This window comes from Cornus florida, unplaced genomic scaffold (assembly GCF_030987335.1).
Source record: "Cornus florida cultivar Cherokee Brave unplaced genomic scaffold, ASM3098733v1 CherokeeBrave_3.0.0_Hap2_Chr10, whole genome shotgun sequence".
NCBI classification, from domain to species: domain Eukaryota; kingdom Viridiplantae; phylum Streptophyta; class Magnoliopsida; order Cornales; family Cornaceae; genus Cornus; species Cornus florida.
The window spans coordinates 112,165,352-112,185,489 of record NW_026775580.1 but is presented as its reverse complement, the minus strand read 5'-3'; the positions used below and the strand labels follow the sequence as shown (position 1 = coordinate 112,185,489).

At 33.8% G+C, this 20,138-nt stretch overlaps 2 protein-coding genes and 1 non-coding gene across 3 annotated transcripts; 1 reads left to right on the top strand and 2 right to left on the bottom strand.

Moving 5' to 3' along the window:
• Window positions 1–373: 373 nt before the first annotated feature.
• On the bottom strand, window positions 374–14,211 carry LOC132277206 (uncharacterized). The gene is made up of 6 exons (XM_059778986.1): window positions 13,479–14,211; window positions 13,322–13,391; window positions 13,082–13,187; window positions 2,599–2,697; window positions 2,377–2,508; window positions 374–2,292 (listed from the first exon to the last, which is right to left on the bottom strand). The coding sequence occupies exons 1-6, from the start codon at window positions 13,603–13,605 to the stop codon at window positions 1,018–1,020; spliced, it is 1,809 nt and encodes a 602-aa protein (XP_059634969.1). The 5' UTR covers window positions 13,606–14,211; the 3' UTR covers window positions 374–1,017.
• On the bottom strand, window positions 13,990–14,070 carry TRNAL-AAG (transfer RNA leucine (anticodon AAG)). Its single transcript has one exon. It is a non-coding gene; the product is annotated as a tRNA-Leu (tRNA).
• A 4,376-nt stretch (window positions 14,212–18,587) lies between the features above and the next one.
• On the top strand, window positions 18,588–19,864 carry LOC132277205 (heat stress transcription factor C-1-like). Its single transcript, XM_059778985.1, has 2 exons — window positions 18,588–18,888; window positions 18,982–19,864. Exons 1-2 carry the CDS (start codon window positions 18,682–18,684, stop codon window positions 19,765–19,767), a joined length of 993 nt encoding a protein of 330 aa, XP_059634968.1. The 5' UTR covers window positions 18,588–18,681; the 3' UTR covers window positions 19,768–19,864.
• Window positions 19,865–20,138: the final 274 nt, after the last annotated feature.

Sequence of the window (20,138 nt, the reverse complement as noted above, 5' to 3'; positions counted from 1 at the left end):
TTTTTTATATAATATATTCATTAAAAATAATAAATTACTTAAATAAAAAATACCCTCTTTTTCATTCAATATATTCGTAAACAATTAAGAAGGTAATTGAATTGTTTTACAATTTTCTACAAAATTTTTATTTAAACAATTAATTTCAAAAATTAAAGGTAAATTTATGCAAAATTAATAGAGAATATGTCATCAAAATTAGTGTGAATTTTTTTTCATAATTTATTTTAATAATAAAAATAAATTATGTTTAATTCAATAAGAAATGGCATTATGATCATTTAATAAAAAATTAGTCCAAGCACGAAAACATTTTGCAACAAAATGTAATACTTTAAGGAATATTATAAACAAAATATACTATAAGGGGGTTATTTGCAAATTCGGACATAATTCAAGAGATTTTTTTTTTTTTTTCACTTTACCCTATATATTATAAACTCATTTAAATTTTGTTATCTTAAAAAATATATTTTCATCCAGTAAATTGCACAAGGACATCACTACTAATGCCACTATTTGCAAAGCACATGCACAACTAATGCCAGTATTTCGTTGACAAAAGAAGTTTATCAGGAGAGCTACGTGTCTCTTGCCTCATAAATCGTGGGTCAATATACACATTCAATGTGAGGTACGTAGTAGTTTTTTCCTTTTCTATAGATATTGAAGATGAAGCTGAGTTAAAGTCTAATTCAAATTTTATTATACATTGAGCTCCAACATAAGATCAAGTTTAAAGATACTTAAAATCTCAATCCAGGTAGACCTCAGGTTAAGAACAAAATTACAGTTAATCTCAAGTATTGTAATAACAGGTAGACCTCAAGTTCACTGAATCGCCAATCATATTACAAAATGAAAGAGCAACTCCAGCATGAAGTATCAACTATTTCATTCAAAAATGTTCTCAAGTTTAAATCCTAAATTATTGAAAGCCAAAATCCATTTCTTTGGAACCCTACTAGTTAGACCAACAAGAGAATTTAACAGCTGAATTGCAAACTGTTCCAAGTTTCAAGCTTTAACTTTCCATTTACCTGGCAAGCGTTTTCGTGCAAGCAACAATTTAGGCTTCAAAGATCCATTATTTTCCTCCTCACTATCTTCACTGTCTAAAACAATCACTGTGTCAGATATTGGTGATCCGTCTCCCCCTTGTTTGGTTGCTCCAGCCTCTCTCTCACCATGACCTTGCTTACTCTGCTGCTTCTCATCACGTCTGCAGTCATATAGCATAGGCAAAGACTTGGATGGAGTTCTAGTTTGGTTCTCAGTGTGCATGTTCATTGTGTTGTCACCACTACAGGACCCTTGCAATTGGCACAGAGGTTCCAATGGCAGCTTGCCGCCAATCCCATGCATCCTATATGCCATATTTTTGCTGCAGCTCCCTGCTTCTCCTTTGTGACACACACTCATTTGTGACATCGTCAGTGATGACATGGCTGATGAGGTAGAAAGGCTGTTGGGTTGTGAAATGGGTAATCTTTGAATTGGAGCCACATTCTCTTTGTTATCCTTTTCCTGACACTGCAATGATCCCAAAGAAAGCTTCTTACCAGCCAAACCAAGCTTCTTACGTTTTATGTTTGGGGAACCATTTTCAGTTCTATATAAAGGAACCTGGTAAAGCTGTAGTTCGTTGTCAATATCCCGTGGCATTGGCAAGGATCCATGAGACACACTAGAATTGGACTGGGAGGGTGACAGTTGAGGCATTGCCTGCAGGTTATCATCACTATCAGCACTTATTTGGGGAGGATGTAAAGATTCTATACACGGCTTTTGGCCAACACGACAGAGCTTCTTCACACTTGTGTTTGTACTCTCATTTATTGATTCACTATCTCTATCTTGATGAGATTGTTGCTCATACTGGTTGCTAACCTGCAGCAATGGCAACGAGCCTGAAGAAACCACAGAAACACTTTCAGGGTTCAAAAAGAATGAATGCTGATCTAAAACCACATTTTCCTTGTTAACATCACCTCTCATCAGGGATGCACCCAAAGGTTCCAAAGATAATTTCCGCCTGGTCCCACTTAGCTTCTCACAATTCCGATTATACTCATGGATCTTTTTTTCTGACACTTCTTTCTGTCCTTTAACTTTGATCTGGTCTATAAGGTGATGAATAGGAATCCCATTCTCTCCTTTATCACTACCGTTTTTTGTATTCAACATAGAAGACTCCAGCGACAGCTTTCGGCTGATCCCACATAGCTTTTTACGACTTACAACGCATTCATTAACTTCACACTGCAAGTCATCTGGCCCCTTAGCCTCCATCTGTTGTAAGAAAACATGAATTTACAAAAGCAAACTCATAAAATTAGAACAAAACAAACAATATGCTAAACTGCTAAATATTACCATGCTTGGAGAGTGGGAATGAATGCTTGGGCTGCCACTATCATTTCCATTTTCTTCAGCCCTTGCATATTTCTGGGTCATAGATCGTGCCTTCTGGTCAAAAGCTTGTCGATTATATTTGTACTCCTTGCTCTGCACATTAATTCAAACAGACCACAAATTAATCAGACATCTTCAGTACCACCAGTACGGCACAAACTATTTGAAAGCTAATCCACTTACTGCTTCACACATTAGGCCATCATCAGGGTTTGGTTCACTCAGTAACAAACCAATGCTAGTTAGCACAGTTGAAATGTTCAAAGATGGCTGCCATGCACCCTGCTCCGATGGGATGTAAACCTTGTCAATATTATATAGATGAATTGCACACAAGTTGCTTTTAAAAAAACAAAAATCCATTCTAAATACTTTAAAGAAAAAAAAAAAAAACTTTCTAAATACCAAGCCCATCCAAAACAACAAGATGAAAATCACAATCCCGGAAGAGCACTGGTCATACAAAATTCGTCACCCAGTACAACTATTTCACATGTTATCTTAAAGAGATATAAGACTAAAATCAGAAATTTGATCAGTGTGATTGTTTGCTATTTTTGCTTATTTATTAATATACGTATTTATTTATTTTTATAGTTTGAACAGGTTGGAACCTTCAGTATGCACTAGATTGTCATATCAGCAAATTTAGATACCAACTAGATGATGGGATTTATATGCCCTGGCATAGTAAATTTCCATTTGGATTAAAGTGACATATGTTCCTGACCTTTCTGAAATATTTATGTTTTATACAATTGGTGAATTCAATGTATTATGTTTCGATTCATTATAGAATTGATAGTATCCTCTTGATTACAAGAGATATTTATATATATATGTGATGACGATCAATACATGAATATAAATAGTAATCATAAATTGTTCATAGTCGGTAATTATGGATGGAATCATAATTAATTAAGACTTGAACTGGATCCGCGTTAGGTTGAGATATATTACGAGAGACGTCGTATGCAATTACTCCATATCACCGTCATGGCATTTGACTCTTAAGCATGAGAAAAGTATAGACTCTTTTATTAATTAATAATTACTTTAATTTGTTCGGCAAATTCTTCGGAATCCTTAGACCGACACTTTAGGTAGTTATGTAATTAATAGTTAGAGGGTTATATTTTCAATATTTGCATCAATGCTACTTGTTTTTATTTTGTATTGATTATGGTTGATCACAAAGTAAATTCGAAGGCCTTCGTGTGTTTTAAACAAAATGATTTATTATATATTTATTTACTTAAATTATTATTTTTGTCAAACAAATGTTTTATTGTGATCGAATCAGAAATAATCAAAAGTACCAAAATAAATATATTAATTAAGTAGCCGGATTGATGGCTTTATTTATCCGATAACTAATTATGCATAGAGGGGTCAAAGTGCAATATTGACTTAGAGGTTATTTATTATTTAATTAGAGTTCAATTAATTTCTTTTAGTGGAGTAGAAATTAATTTATGAATTAATTGAATTGGGTCCATGGACCGGGCCAATTATTAATTCATTGTAGCCAATAAAATAATAGGTCCAATGGATTCTCACTCATAGCCCAACTTGATATTGGAATCATATTAGATTTGAGACATGTGAATTAGAGATTGAGAAGGATTTGTTATTTCCTTTTCTTTATCTTTATGTTGCCTATAATTATACATGGTTTATGCATATTTTAGGTGTGATTTTTAGAAAAAGAAAAAGAATATATTTTCTCTCTCTAGAAAAGTAGGGTTTATGTTCTCATCTAATGGAGGCTCCCACAAGCTTAGTTTTCCAAGGTCATTCATGGAGGCATATGAGTGATTCCTAAAGGCAAAAACAATTACCAAGAAGATGGAGATCCAAGAAGAAGGCATCTTGCTAAGGAATCTACAATAAGTGAGAACATTCACTTCAGAAGAAAGTTTTAAAGGTTTACTGAGACCTTTGATGTAAGTATTGAATTTGTTAATTGAATGATACATCATATTTTATTTTTGCATAAAACTTGTCTCTATGTGATGAATCAAGATCTATGAATCAAAATCCCTCGAAAAGTTTTTAAAATTAGCACGTTTCCCAACAGTGGTATCAGAGCATGGTTTGATTCATCACTAGAGATCATGATTTTATGAAAATCATCATTCATGGATCCAAATTTATATATGCATATGTATATATTTTTATATTATCATGATATATGTATATTTGTGATTGAATGAATGTTGATTTATGATTCGGCCATGGATGAAGCTTATAGATTATCGGAATGTAATTTAATCTTTGGATGAATGTAATTAAGACGTTGATTTAGCCGTTTGAAAATTCAATGATGTAATTTAATTTTTTTCATTGTATTTCAAGTTATAAGTATTTTTAAAGCCATGTAATATTCATCAAAGGATACTATGAAGCTTCAAGAAGGTCTAAAAGGGTTAAATTAGGCTTCAGGAGTTTTCTAGAATTTTTTCGGCGATTTTTCGGCAACCGGAGTTTCGCCGGCAGCGAGGTCATTGCCGGAAGAGGACACGAGATTCAGTGCATCGTGGTACATAATATTACTATGCAACCGCATTAATAACCGCTGGATCAAATCATGTGAAGAGAAATGATCCGGTGTGCCAGCCTCCATATAGCGCGTGAGGAGCACGCGCTATAAAGCCAACTGCAGTCAGCGCCCTTGGCGCGTGAAGAACACACGCTGACAAGGTCAGCGCCTCAAGGCGCGTGAATACCACGCGCCGATTTCATGCAGCGCCATCTGGCACGTGCAACACGCTACGCACACCCACACGCGTATGGGGGCGCGTGAAAGGCACCCCAACCTCCTCCCAGCACGTGCAGGCACGTGGGAGCGCGTGACACGCGCTGGAAATCTCCAGGAGCGCGTGTAGGTTGTTCAGATGGGTTTTTGAGGTGTCCAATTGTGTCTGGTGGTGCGTGTGATAGAGTTACAGCTTCCTGCAGGTGTATACAAGCTGATGAAGGACCCTCGCTCAATAATTAGAGCACATAAATGTTAAAAGTTGATTCCAGTGGCCGTTTTTATTTGTTTTATCTGTCATTTATTTATTTATGTGATGCATGGAATAAATAATTGTTGATTAATTATTATTCATGCATTGGATCCATGATATTTAATTAAATGACTTGGTTTATATTAATTAAATTATGAAAATTAATTGGATTTGATTACTAATTAATTTGAGGACACTTATTGGGAAATAAAAAATTATTTTTTTAAATTATTTTTAAAGTGTGCTTCAAATTAAATATTAGTGAATCATTTAAATGTCCAAATATTTTCTAAATTTAATTGGATTAAAATCAAGACGTTTTGCATGCATTATATCATGTAAATGAATAAATTCAAAACCCTAATTATTAATGATTAAAAATTGAGTAGAAGCAGGGATTTTTATACATTGCCCCATGGCCTTCGTTATTAAAACCATTGTAATTAGATTTTCAAAAATAAGGCCTCACGCATGATTTGAAGAGTCTTAATACTATAAGAATGGTTATCTCATGAAAATAAAAATAATAAATGTTCATTGTAATTAGATCTTTAAAAATAAGGCCCTACGCATGATTTAAAGAGTCTAGATTATAATGACAAGATATTTAATGTTTTATTTTTCATTAGAGCATTAATAACGTTATACACTCAATCTAAAATCAATAGTGTTAGCTCCCCAACGGAGTGGTCTACACTAGGTGATTTTAGAAAAACTAAACATAATCGAGAATCATTTCATATAGATAGACAAGGCATTATCTTAAGAGATATGGAGATGATGGGATTTGCCCGCCAATAGCAATAATGAACTTCGCCAACCGAATAAGTTATTGGCGTATTGGTTATTTGATTTTTCATGCAATGGTTAAGGGACCCACATACTATTTTAATGGAAGTGCTCGCCTAATAGCAAATGAATCTCAACATTCGTAATAATGAACTCTTCCAACAGGATAAATTATTGACATATTGATTGGTTGATTTATTATGCTACAGAGTTGAGGGACCCGCATTAATTAAAAGGGATTGTTCACCAATAATGATAATGATCTCTTATTCAATTGAGATTTATTATATTATGTGGTTAACAAACTCATTTTAATTTTAAATATGCATGATAGTATTAATAATTCACCTTACATATTGTATGAATGCATTTATATTCAAATTAATTATGTCTAATCCATTTTATCTGCTTGCTAAAATATTCAATGTATGTGGACCTCATTTATAATGATTGGAAAAGAAACTTAAATATTTTATTCACAACGTAAGAGTACAAAATGTATTTAATACTCCTATACCTAATTTCTTTACTTTAAGATACTTAATGAGATGTTTTAGTGATATTAGATAGAGAGTATGCCAAAGTACTATGTCAGACTTGAATACCATCAAGATAGCCTAGGGAACTCCAGTATGAGATCGAATTTTGGAAAATGATTGTTTATTATTTAAAAATTGAACTGGAGGTCAAAAAGGCTGACTTAAATAGTAAGTTTAAGTTGACATGATTATTGCCTTGTTACCAAATTGGTTTGGCTCTTTCAGAGTAAACTAAATAACGAATCAGTTTGAGTTCACACTTGCTGATATTCTTATAGACTTGGTAACAGATGAAAGGATAATCAAAAGTATGGACGTTCCTACCAATCGAACCTAGTCTATACCATCTTCTTCTAGGCCCAAGTGGACGGGCAATAGAAAAAAGAATGATGATAATAGGACTAGGCAAGCACAAAACATGGATATCCAAAAGGTTAAAGGGAATAAAGCAGTGTATGTTGAGGGCGAAGGAAACTGTTTCTTTTGCCCTTAACTAAGACACTAAAGGACGAACTGTCTAAGCAATGACGTGGCATAGGAAAATGTATATTTAATCATTGAGCTATGTTATGTGGTTGTATCTATTGATCCCTGATGAATAGATTCTGGAACCACTAAACATGTTTGCAATTCATTGCAAGGATTTCAGGAATCCAGAAGCCTCGACGATATGGATATATATTTTTCTTTTAACCTGATGCCAATGTTGTAGCAAAGTCAATGGGAGTATTACATCTGAAATTAGAGAGTATGAGGATATTAGTATTAGAGAACTATCTTTATGCACAGAAGTTAAACGCAATCTAATTCGTGTTTCACTTGTGATTTATAAAACTGGTTTTATAAAATTGAATAGATATGCAATTACTTCTGCTGCATTGAAAGCTGGTTAATATACTATAATCACAAACTCTTCAGATTTGCAGGATGTAGAAACTAATGTGGCATCTTCTAAATTGAATGTTAAGAGAAAAATTGTTATTCCTAACTCATTGTATTTTTAGTGTCTATTTTTGGGTTATAATCAGTCAAAATGAGATTCAAAGATTGGTCAAAGAAGGTTTATTACCTAGTGAGGCAGAGGAGCCCAAACCAAACTTGTGAATCCTGTTTTAAAGGATAGATAACTCTAAGGGCTTAATCAGCCAGATGAAATAGACATAAAGGACAATTGGAGTCGGTACACACAGACACGTGTAGTCTTATGAACATCCAAGCAAGTTTACTCACGTTTTGGATCAATTTATCTGATGCGACACGAGTCTTAAAAACTTTTGGTACATTCTGAAAGTGTCAAGACTGATGTGGAGCACAGATTAAGTAAACTTATCAAAACAATCCGATCTGATCGTGGATATGAGTATTTCTTGGGATAATGCAAAGACTATATGGTCAATGAGGGTGTGGTGTACCAGGTTTTCCGCAATTGACGCTAAATGAATTTAGGTGTCAAAAAGGAATAACAGAATTCCGCTTAACATGGTTAGAGCTATGATCTGTTATGCTACATTATTTCTTTCATTTTAGAGTTTAGCTTTGACGATATCAATGTACATTATGAATTGCATTCCATCTTAGTCTGTCTCAAGGATACTGTTGAGCTGTGTTTTTTACTAAATCTTAGTTTGAATCACATGCACATATGGGGTAGTCATGCACATGTGCGCTTAATATGGACAAGTAAGTTGGAAGCAGATCATAAGCATGCTAGATTTGATAGCTACTCTAAAGTCACTAGGATGGATTATTTTATGATCTCAATGATAAAAGTTGATTGTTTATCTATAGGAGGATCATATTGTAAATAACATACCCGGTAACATAATGTTAGAGAATATGGTATTAGTACCAGTTGTACCACAAGATGAACACACTTATTATAGAGATTTAGAATTATAGATGAATTCCCTATTGATGCGTCTGTATCATCTTGTACACAGATTCCTGCATCGGTACATTGGGAGGATTATCATCCAATCCGACAGAATTATGTTTTTAGGTGAGACCGTTTGGAACATCCCTGTTAAACATGAGTTGGACCCAGTAAGTTACACGGAAGCGTGAACCGATATGGATACAGATCGTTTTGGTGAGTTACTATGAAATCAGAGTTGGAATCTATATATTCTAATAAATTCTGGAATTTTGTAGAACTTTATAGTAGGATGATACCTATAGAAGGCAAGTTAATCTACAAAAAGATTCCAGAAGATTTCTTAGTGAATAAATCATGAGTGTACAAGGGAATGTCATTATTTTTCTGATTCTATATATATTGATGACATCCTACTCATTTAGAATGATGTGGAAGTTTTGTCATCAATAAAGAGGTAGTTGTTCAATTACTTTTAAATGAAGGATTTTCAAAATGTTAGCTATATTACTAGAATCAAGCTTTTACAAGATCAGGTTAAAAGGAAAATAAGCTTATCTTAATAATCCTACATTGATAAAATTTTGACCAAGTTTGGTATGCATAACTCAAAGAATGAGTTCTTACTTTATTGATATGGATTGCTCTCTCTAGTAAGTAGTTTTCCAAGACTAGCAGAGGAAATTGAGCGAATGAGACTGGAACTATATGGTTTGGTATATGGGAGTCTCATATATGCCATAGTCTATACCAAACAGGACATCCGCTACATTGTAGGGATAGTCAATAGATATCAGTCCAATCCTGGACTTGATAACTGGTCTGTTGTGAAAAATATCATTAAGTACCTTAAGAGAACCAACGATCTCATACTCATTTACGGATTTGATGATATGGTACTAGTCAGGTACGCTAGTTCTGATTTTCAATCAGAAGTAGATACTATGAGATTCATGACTCGGTGTATATTCACTCAATAGAAGGAAAATCAGTTAGTAGATTGTTAAGCAGATTTAAACTGCTGACTCAAACCTGAAGGTAGAGTACATTGCAGCCTTAAAGGCGGCAAAGGAAGCTTTTTGGTTTGATCTCACTGATTTAGAGGTTGTGGAGCATAATAGCCTGCCTATCGAGCTATATTGCGACAATAGTGCAGAAGTAGTCCAAACCAATGACCCAAGGTTCCATAGATGGACAAAATACACTAAGAGGAAATATCATGTTCTACATGATATTGTCCGGCAAGAAAATGTACTTGTGGCTAGAAGATTACATTGGAACACAACTTTGTTGATCTATTAACAAAGGTGTCATTGATCAATAATTTTGATCAACGCCAGGATAACATTGAAGTTAGACGCAATTTGAATTGGCTATGAGGGCAAGTGGGAGCTGATGGGATTTATATGCCCTGGCATAGCAAATTTCCATTTGGATTAAAGTGACATATGTTCCTGACGTTTCTGAAATATTTATGTTTTATACAATTGGTGAATTCAATGTATTATGTTTCGATTCATTATAGAATTGATAGTGTCCTCTTGATTACAAGAGATATTTATATATGTATGTGATGGCGATCAATACATGAATATAAATAGTAATCATAAATTGTTCGTAGTTGGTAATTATGGATGGAATCATAATTAATTAAGACTTGAACTAGATTCGCGTTAGGTTGAGATATATTGCGAGAGCCGTCGTATGCAATTGCTCCCTATCACCGTCATGACATTTGACTCTTAAGTATGAGAAAAGTATAGACTCTTTTATTAATTAATAATTACTTTGATTTGTTCGGCGGATTCTTCGGGATCCTTAAACCGACACTTTGGGTAGTTATGTAATTAATAGTTAGAGGGTTATATTTTCAATATTTGCAGCATTGCTACTTGTATTTATTTTGTATTGATTATGGTTAATCACAATGTAAATTCAAAGGCCTTAGTGTGTTTTTTGACAAAATGATTTATTATATATTTATTTATTTAAATTATTATTTTTGTCAAACAAATGTTTTATTGTGATCGAATCAGAAATAATCAAAGGTACCAAAATAAATATATTAATTAAGTAGTCGAATTGATGGCTTTATTTATCCGATAACTAATTATGCATAGAGGGGTCAAAGTGCAATATTGACTTAGAGGTTATTTATTATTTAATTGGAGTTCAATTAATTTCTTTTAGTGGAGTAGAAATTAATTTATGAATTAATTTAATTGGGTCCATGGACCGGGCCAATTATTAATTCATTGTAGCCAATAAAATAATAGGCCAAATGAACTCTCACTCATAGCCGAACTCGATATTGGAATCATATTAGATTTGAGACATGTGAATTAGAGATTGAGAAGGATTTGTTATTTCCTTTTCTTTATCTTTATGTTGCCTATAAATATACATGGTCTACCTATATTTTAGGTGTGATTTTTAGGAAAAGAAAAGGAATATATTTTCTCTCTCTAGAAAATTAGGATTTATGTTCTCATCTAATGGAGGTTCCCACAAACCTAATTTTTCAAGGTCATTTATGGAGGCATATGAGTGATTCCTAAAGGCAAAACAATTACCAATAAGATAGAGATCCAAGGAAAAGGCATCTTGCTAAGGGATCTACAATAAGTGAGAATATTCACTTTAGAGGAAAGTTTTAAAGGTTTACTCAGACCTTTGATGTAAGTATTCAATCTGTTAATTGAATAATACATCATATTTTATTTTTGTATAAAACTTGTCTCTATATGATAAATCAAGATCTATAAATCAAAATTCCTCGAAAAGTTTTTAAAATTAGCACGTTTTCCAACACCAGAAACAGAGATTGTTCATAAACTTTTTGCTGTAAAGAAAATTCAATAGGAACCAACACGAGCGTAACTGACAAGTTATAACAATCACACCTCATCAAATTGATAGAACAATGGGTTTTATAGGAAACCGTAAAAACTAGGCGAACAACTTGGAAAGCTTCAGCAATTAATTAAATGCATGACTAGTATTCTTCTATTATTGTACTAATTCTTGGGTGATAGCTTCACTTCTCCGCCAATAATCCATGGAAATTTCACAATTTCACAAAGTTCAATAGTAGTGCATGGAGCTAATCAAGCAACAACAAACTCTTTCGTGAAGGTATGATGACTATAAGTTGGTTTTGCATATTTGAAAGAAGTCACAGTTGTTCACAAGCAGTAGCAAAAAAGGACGCTGAAGAATGGCTACTATCAGTTTTGACATTTGACCAAGTCAATGACTTGTCCAAAATAAAATTATATTGATAATTCATACAATGATTATGAAATTATTTTTCACTGTTAGTGTGCACAGGAGGATTCTGGCTTTCCCTTCCCAATTTCAAATGGAATAATTGTTCCCAGACACAGAAGAAGGTTAGGCTGCCTTGTCAGGAATAAAGAAGTGACATTAGCAAAAACAACTGTGGTTAGGGTCTGCCAACTTGGGCTACTTTAGGGGTTTGTTATAAATGTAATAAAGGGTCTCAGTTTCATGTTTTACACTTCTCATGTTTTGCATTTTGGAGCAACATCATGACAAACGTAGGCCAGGGAAACAAGTAGAATAAGGGGTTTTGCTATGATATGAGGTGTTTTTGTTGCAAGAGAACTCCAAGCAACTGACTACTACATCCGAGACACGTAGGAATGCAGGACATCTTCAAGTTTCCGCACTGTCTAATCTCAAACCAGGGCATATGCTGATGAGGAACATTAACAAACTACTTAAATGTCCATTAGCCTATAGAGGTTAATGGGTTAGTTAATCACCTGCCTAGGTCAGTTCTGCTTCTTAGTACTCTTACATTGCCTGCTCTTTCTCATATCTTTTGCTAACAATCTTCTAATCATAAGAAACTATTTCTAAAGTGACCAACTTGGCGTGATTCAGCTATTTCTTGCCCAAGGGAACTGACTCTGACATTTCCACTACGAGATCCTATTTACATGTGGGCTCCTCTCTTTGAGCAGAACTCTGCTAATACCTTACTGAAAATTCTAAAACAAATGAATATGATATATTTTTTTTCTACATGAAAACAAGTTGTTTCTTTTTTTCTTTTTCTTTTTCTTTTTTTCTATTTTTGGAATTAATTTGCTACTCTGTAAGGACATCTTCAAGAAATAATCAATTACCCTCAGGCAGAGATTTTGGAAGTTAGTTTTATTTCTTCCAAAAAAACATCATTATTCTTACACCCTTCAATAAACATAATTTCAATAAATAAAAAAGAAAAATGACACATAAAATTTATCAAATCTATATTCTCCCAAATTCTTCAGAAATATTTCATCAATTCGAAGGTTTCTGCACAATTACATGGAAAAAAGGCAACGATCATCACATTTCTTTATTTATTCCACAAACAGTCTCAGACAGTTAAAAGTTCACACACAAACCAAGCATTAACTTGTGCAATTTACATAACTCACCTTCGGGGGAAGGTTGAGAATGTCAAGGCAAATCCGGCCTCCATTGTCGATATTGGGGTGGTAGATGGGAGTAGCGAAGGTCACAATTGGAGGCTGAAATGGATACCTGTAATGTAATATTATAATCCAACAAAAACCCATCAATTCATCAACACAACTTACAACCAAAGAAATCAATGAAGCTGTAGAAACATAGGAATAGATATAAAGACAAATGTATATATGTGAGCAAAACCACACCTTTCAGGTATTTGAATTTTTATCTTAAAGAACCCTTCAGCATAAACAGTTCCTTCTGGGCCTTTAATCACTAAAAGAAAGATATTCAAACGATATATTCAGAACCAATCACTAAAATTTGACATCGATAACTATAGGGGATGTATTTTGGACTTACAGGCATCAATGGATGAGAGAGAGGAGGAGGAGGAAAGAAGTGGAAAGGACGCGCCAGGAGGGGGGTCGGAGAGGAGAAGCTTGAGCTCCTTCTGCATCCGAAGGCTGAGTCTGGCGGCTTGAGCCATTTCGTCGCTTGATTGATTGATCTCCCTCAGCAAATTGCTCTGATTTTTAGGGTTTTCTTCGTCTGGGTTTCAACTTGGGAAGGGAGAGGGAGCGAGCGCGGGGTCAGTGAATGTTGAAAATTTTGAATGTGATTTCAAATATGATGGAGACATCTTTACCGTACGATTTAGAAAGAGGAAAAAACAAAAGGGGGCAAAAAAATAGAATGTGATAGGCCAGATTTGATGGAGGAATCTCTACCGTTGGAAAAAAAAGGGTCTGATATGATGGAGGAATCTCATCCGTCCGATTTAGAAAGTGACAAAAAAAGTAAAAAAAAAATTGAATTTGATAGGCGTTATATGATGGAGGAATGTCAACCGTCCGATTTGGAAAAAGGGAAATGTTGAGAGTGGGATTTGAACCCACGCCCTTTCGGACCAGAACCTTAATCTGGCGCCTTAGACCAACTCGGCCATCTCAACATTGACGTTGGACTTTCCTTAGCCATTATAAATATCTATTCTCCAATCTAATCACGTGGGCCTTCCTCATTACCATTATCTTCTTATTGTTCTTTTTTCCATAATTTATTTATTTTTTTTTTGTTTGGAAAGACACGCATGCTCTTGTTATAAATTTATAATAATTCAAAATCCAAGCATTTGTTAGTTGAGAGGTTTTTTTTTTTTAATAATATTTTTTATAATTAATTAAATAAACAGATCAAAACATATGGACTTTTACACCCCTTTAACTCTTCCTCCTCTTCTTAGTTTATGTAAGATTGACAGTCATATATTTCTTATTTGCTCATACAAAACCCATTCATTCATCAAAACATATACGGAGTACATGCTTAGGAAAAAAATATGCATGGTGAGTCATGGAATTAGCCCTAATTAAAAGCACGGTGATTGAGATAGAGTTTTAAAACATCAAACATAGTCAAACATGTGAAAGATTTTTCTATCTTTAAACAAAAAAAAAATGAAATAACTACTTGAAGAATTGAAGGTAGTGGGGGCAATTGCCCCGGCAGATATATATATATTTTAGTATTCTACCCTTATAATTTGTTCATTTTTAGTAATATACACATAAAATATTATATTTGTCCCTCTTAAAATTATTTAAAAAATACACTATTGCCTCCAAAAATTTATTTTTGTCCTCCCTTACCTTACATCCTGACTCCGTCGTTGGTCTGCTCTAACGCTAGACTATTTCTCCAAATGCTTGACAATTCTCAATGTCATGTGCCATTATTAATTGAAAAAAAATATTTTGTAAGATTAGAATTGAAGGAAGAAGAAATGAATTTTGTACCTCTCCTTTGTTAAAGTTAAGAAATTTAGCCAACCATTTCATTCCTTTATGGTTTAAGCTTATAACTTGACCTTTTGTGCCTCCGAAATGAATAAGTTGGTAATTGACACAAAACAAACGATGAAAAACAGGACAAGGGCCTTTTGTGCTAGCACAAAAGTGGACAATAGTGGCGGCATAGTTGACAACAGATCAATATGGACTTACTCAATCTGGCACTGAGATCGTTGCCGATGATGTGTCATCTTCAATTCAATTATACAGTACAAATTACCCCCACTCGTCTAACAATCATCATGCTACTAATATTTGGTTGGTCCTCACTGTTCAATAATTATGCCACCCGGTGTTTTAATGTGGGTCCATATATCAGTGTTTGACAATCCCATCCTTCAATCATAATCATACTTGTGTATTATTCCTGTCCACTTAATCACTTGGAATGTGTCTGTCCAAAAGCCCAATGGTAGTGAATATTAAAGCCATATCATTGTGGACTTTTTCTTAAAAAGCCATTTAACCATGTATATACGAGTATACAATACTCTATTGTCAATTAAAAAAAGTGGTAGAAGTGGACTAACAAAGTGTGCTCTTGCAGAACCTTTTTGCGCATATAATACCTTTTTTGGGTTCACATAGTTGGTAGTTAGTTGACCTCCTCCAATGACAAGAATTCAAACAAAGCAATGAAGTAGCATTCTAAAAATTGGAGAATCTCTTAATGTCTTTGGGATGAGTAGTGTCTTTGAAGATACCAATTCCACTTTGATCTTAAATTCTTAATAAAGCATTAGTGTATTATAAATTCATTTTAATACTGTCTACTTTATAATCTTTATTTTATATACTCCAAATCCATGCCAGCAATGGAATGCATCACTCACTTCGATCAATAACTTATTTTACGCCACTCACTTCGATCAATTTAAAATAATGATTATATTAAGGGGGTAATGTTTGGTGGAATAATAAAAGTTCCAAGATATTGGTTGGAGTTGAAGAAGCCTTATTTTGTACTTTTTGTTCGAGTTTATAGAGACCTAATTTAGTGCAAAATAATTATAAATATTCTATTTATTTATCAGAATTTTATGTTACAGTTTGGTATACCAAATCAAAAATCACCAGATTAGAATACTAAAAAATAATTAATCAAATAAATTTAGTTCAAACCAGTGTCACGTAGACGTTGTTATTAATTAATTAATGGGTCATGCACATGGAGCAAGCAAATTGATTTTTTTATTTTAAAAAAATATATAGTGGACCATCTTGTTTATTTTTCGTAATCTTTGTCGTCAAGATCTTCAGTTCATCAAACTTAGACCTTGAGAAAATGAATCACAAATTCACAACTAAATATTGCTGAATGCTGAACCAACAACCATTACCAATCAGAGACTCTGTTGCTACACAAAGAAGTGTCTTGGCCACACACACACACACAAAAACAAGGCCAAAATGTATGTAGTATTTAATTTGGAAGAAAGATAATATAACACTTCGCTAACATAGATTTAGCATGGATGAGAGAGAATATATATATCAAACACTACAACAACTATCCGGCTAAAATATTGATAAATGATTGCTGTCCAATGCGTCAGCCGTAGTAGTATAATAGCAACTACTATATATAGTAAATTGTAAATTCTATATTTAATACCAGGTGCTGTTTATAACCCATCTGAGTCAATATATCCATTCGGAAAAAATATAATAATAAATCCATCAAATGGATATTTCATCATCTTAATTACTATAATAAGAACAGAAATAGCTAATTAGTGAGCGAAATTCCAACATGTTATGCAATTGATCCCAGATCATTATTTGTGCCACTTACGTTTCAACTTTTGCTTTGGATTAATTTAGGATTTCTTAGGTTTGATCACTTTAGAAAAAAGATAAAAATAAATAAATAAAGGATTACTGAGTGAAAATCAATTAAGCAACCAACAGGCTTACTAGAAAAATAAAAATGAATAAATAAATGATGATGAGCTAACATCGTCCAATAATAATTTTGTCAAAAGAAAACATGGTCCAATAATAAGAAAGCATTTGAATGCGTGGACAAGCACAGATTTGGAATATAAAAATATGTTTCCCAGGGTCCAAACACCCCATTCAAAAGCCCGTTTTAAAGTGGTCAGCGTTACTCGTGTCCAAACCACATGAAACCACGTATCAAAGTTACTTTATGTGCCAACGCACGAGAGAGTAACACTTGGAAAAGCCAAAATCAAATCGAATTCCTCCAAACAACTGAATCTTACCCCACTGTTTCCTCATTTAATTTTTACCACCCCCTATCTATATATATATATATATATATATTGACTCCAAAGTACTGTACCATGCCCCACCAATGGCTCGTGTTTTTTATGGCGATTATAGCAAATGGCTCTGCACGACCAAGTTTTTTTATCCAGTTGAGCCTAATCGAGTTGAGCATCTATCTGATAGAGGCACGACTCACGAGTTTGAATCTGATTAGTTATATTCTAGTTCTAGGTTTGAGTCAAAATAAGATATAAGTCTATAATTTCACGATTAAACTCAAATTCAAGTTCATGATCAAATTTAGTAACTAAAGAAATTCAGTTTCATTCTCACAAATTCTACCAAATTTGATCACATGAAAAATCTATTTGTGAATACACTGATTTTTAACATAAGTTATAAGTTGTTTTTATTGTGTCTAGTTTATTTAGTGAGGTCAAAAATATTGTTAATTTTTCATTATTTTTTTCCCATATTTTTTTAAAGTAATTTCTCATGAGGTTGAGTTCAAACTATTTAACGATATATGTAGTGGCGGAGCCAGAAATTTTCTTGGGAGCAATTTTTAACAGCAATAATATATATATATATATATATATATATATATATTATTTGAACCAAAATAATATATGTAAAAATTAAACAGTACTAAATATTTCAAAATATTTTTCATATTCTGAAAATTAACAACGCATTTGTTTGTGGTAAGTCAAAAGTTAGAAAAAATATCTTGTATTGCTGAAGAAAGTGTGAAAGAATATAATATTTTAAGATATTTTTTGAAAATATTATATTTCTTTAATATCATATTTTTTTAAAAGATTATATTCCTTTTTTGAAAAGATTATGTGCAAGTCAATTTTTAGTGGGGACAATTATACAAATATAAAAATCTTTCTATATAAAATTTAAAAAAAAAACTAAAAAAATTAAAAATTCAGTGGGGCAGTTGCCCCTACGTGCTACGCCAGTGGATATATGTATACTTTTTAATTATAAATTTTAGTTTCTCCATTATAACTTGAATTTCTTGTCAGTAAAAAAAGGGTTGGCGTCTTGATATAAATTGGATTGAATGAAAAATTATTGGTGTATGCAAAGGAAGGATGTAAAGTGTAAAGTAGAAAACACGTGGTATGGATGGGCTTTGGTTTTGAATTAAAACAGAAACACACTCATTGTCGGAGCGTGAGAGAGCATCGCCACCTTGAAAAATATCTAAGCTGACGTGTGTGAGAAGAAAGATAAAAGCGAAGGCATGTGGGACCAACCATGTCACCCCCCAGAGTTAGCAGTAACGACGACTGCCACGTTAGCACTTGATACTGTAGTTGACTCTCTCTTATATATTACGGTGCTCCCTCCTCAACAATACATACCAACTGAATCCATCCATCCATCTATCTATATATCTATCTATTTATCCCATCCACAAATACAAAAGCACAAAACGGAGTTTGTCGGGCCACACAGTGGGGATGGAACCCAACACCCCCCTAATCGCACCGTTCGTTATGAAGACTTATCAGATGGTCAGCGATCCCATGACCGACGGCCTCATCACATGGGGTCTAGCCAACAACAGCTTCATCGTCATCGACCCCTTAGATTTCTCTCACAGAATTCTACCTATCTACTTCAAACACAACAATTTCTCCAGCTTTGTCCGTCAGCTCAACACATATGTAAGTAATCACACACACATATATGATATATATATATATAGATAGATAAATGAATTATGTAATTTGAACTGTGTTTGTTTGATTATGTATCAGGGGTTTAAAAAGGTGGATCCAGATAGATGGGAGTTTGCGACCGAGTGGTTTCTGCGGGGGCAAAAGCAATTACTGAAGAATATTGTGAGGAAAAAACATAGTCGGAATAGTAATTATAAGTATGAGGAAGGTGATGATGAGGAGATATTGATGGAGATAACAAGGTTGAAGCAAGAACAGAGAGATTTAGAGCAAGAGCTTGAAGGCATGAACAAGAGGTTAGAGGCAACGGAGAGGCGCCCACAACAAATGATGGAGTTTCTTTATAAAGTTGTTGAAGACCCAGAGATTGTGCCCCGTATGATGCTTGAGAAACAGAGGACTACAAAATTGGCTGAGAAGAAGAGACGTCTCCTGATATCACCCCCTTCTTCTTCATCAGGAGCGGCGGTATCAGATTCGGTCAAGAGTGAAGAGGGAGATGAGAACACTACCGCAGGGGTAATTCCGTCAACTTCTTCATCGGAGACGGATTTTGACCTCGACGGGTTTTGCTGGTCATCGGCATCGCCCGAGACGTCCTCTGTCGCGTGGTTCAGTCAAAGACAAGTCATCGGTCGGCCTCTAATCATCCAAGAACCTAATTATTGTACAGCCATTCCGAGGCGGACATCGACAGCTTCTGCCGCCGGAATAAATGGTTTTACCACGGCGTCGCAGCCCATGAAGGATGTATCCGGGTACGACAGTAGCGGTAGCGAGATGGGTTACTTAGGAGGTTTAGGAGCTGGGGCGGATGAGAGTCCACCGCCTTATCCGTTCTCACTGTTAGGAGGGGGCTTTTAGTTGCTTCACAAGTTTTCATCATCTTATGTTATTACATATTATTTTTTATTTTCTTTCTGTAAAACAAAAATAAAAAAATTTAATATTTGTTTTTTTAGTTTTTTATTCTTTCTTTTCACATGAACTTAAAGCAAACGCACTCATTATACCAACTTTTCTTTTCCGAATACAGCCACACAAGCTAAGGAAGCTATTTTACCAATTAATAATAAGTCACTAAATAATGCACAATCTTTAGAAAAGTTAAATAATGTAGCAATTAGTTTACTGAATAATCTGTTTTACTTTTTTTATTATTTATTTTAAGGCTTAAAGCAAATATTCATCACTAAATATATATATATATACATATAAAAAAAAAATTTTATTTT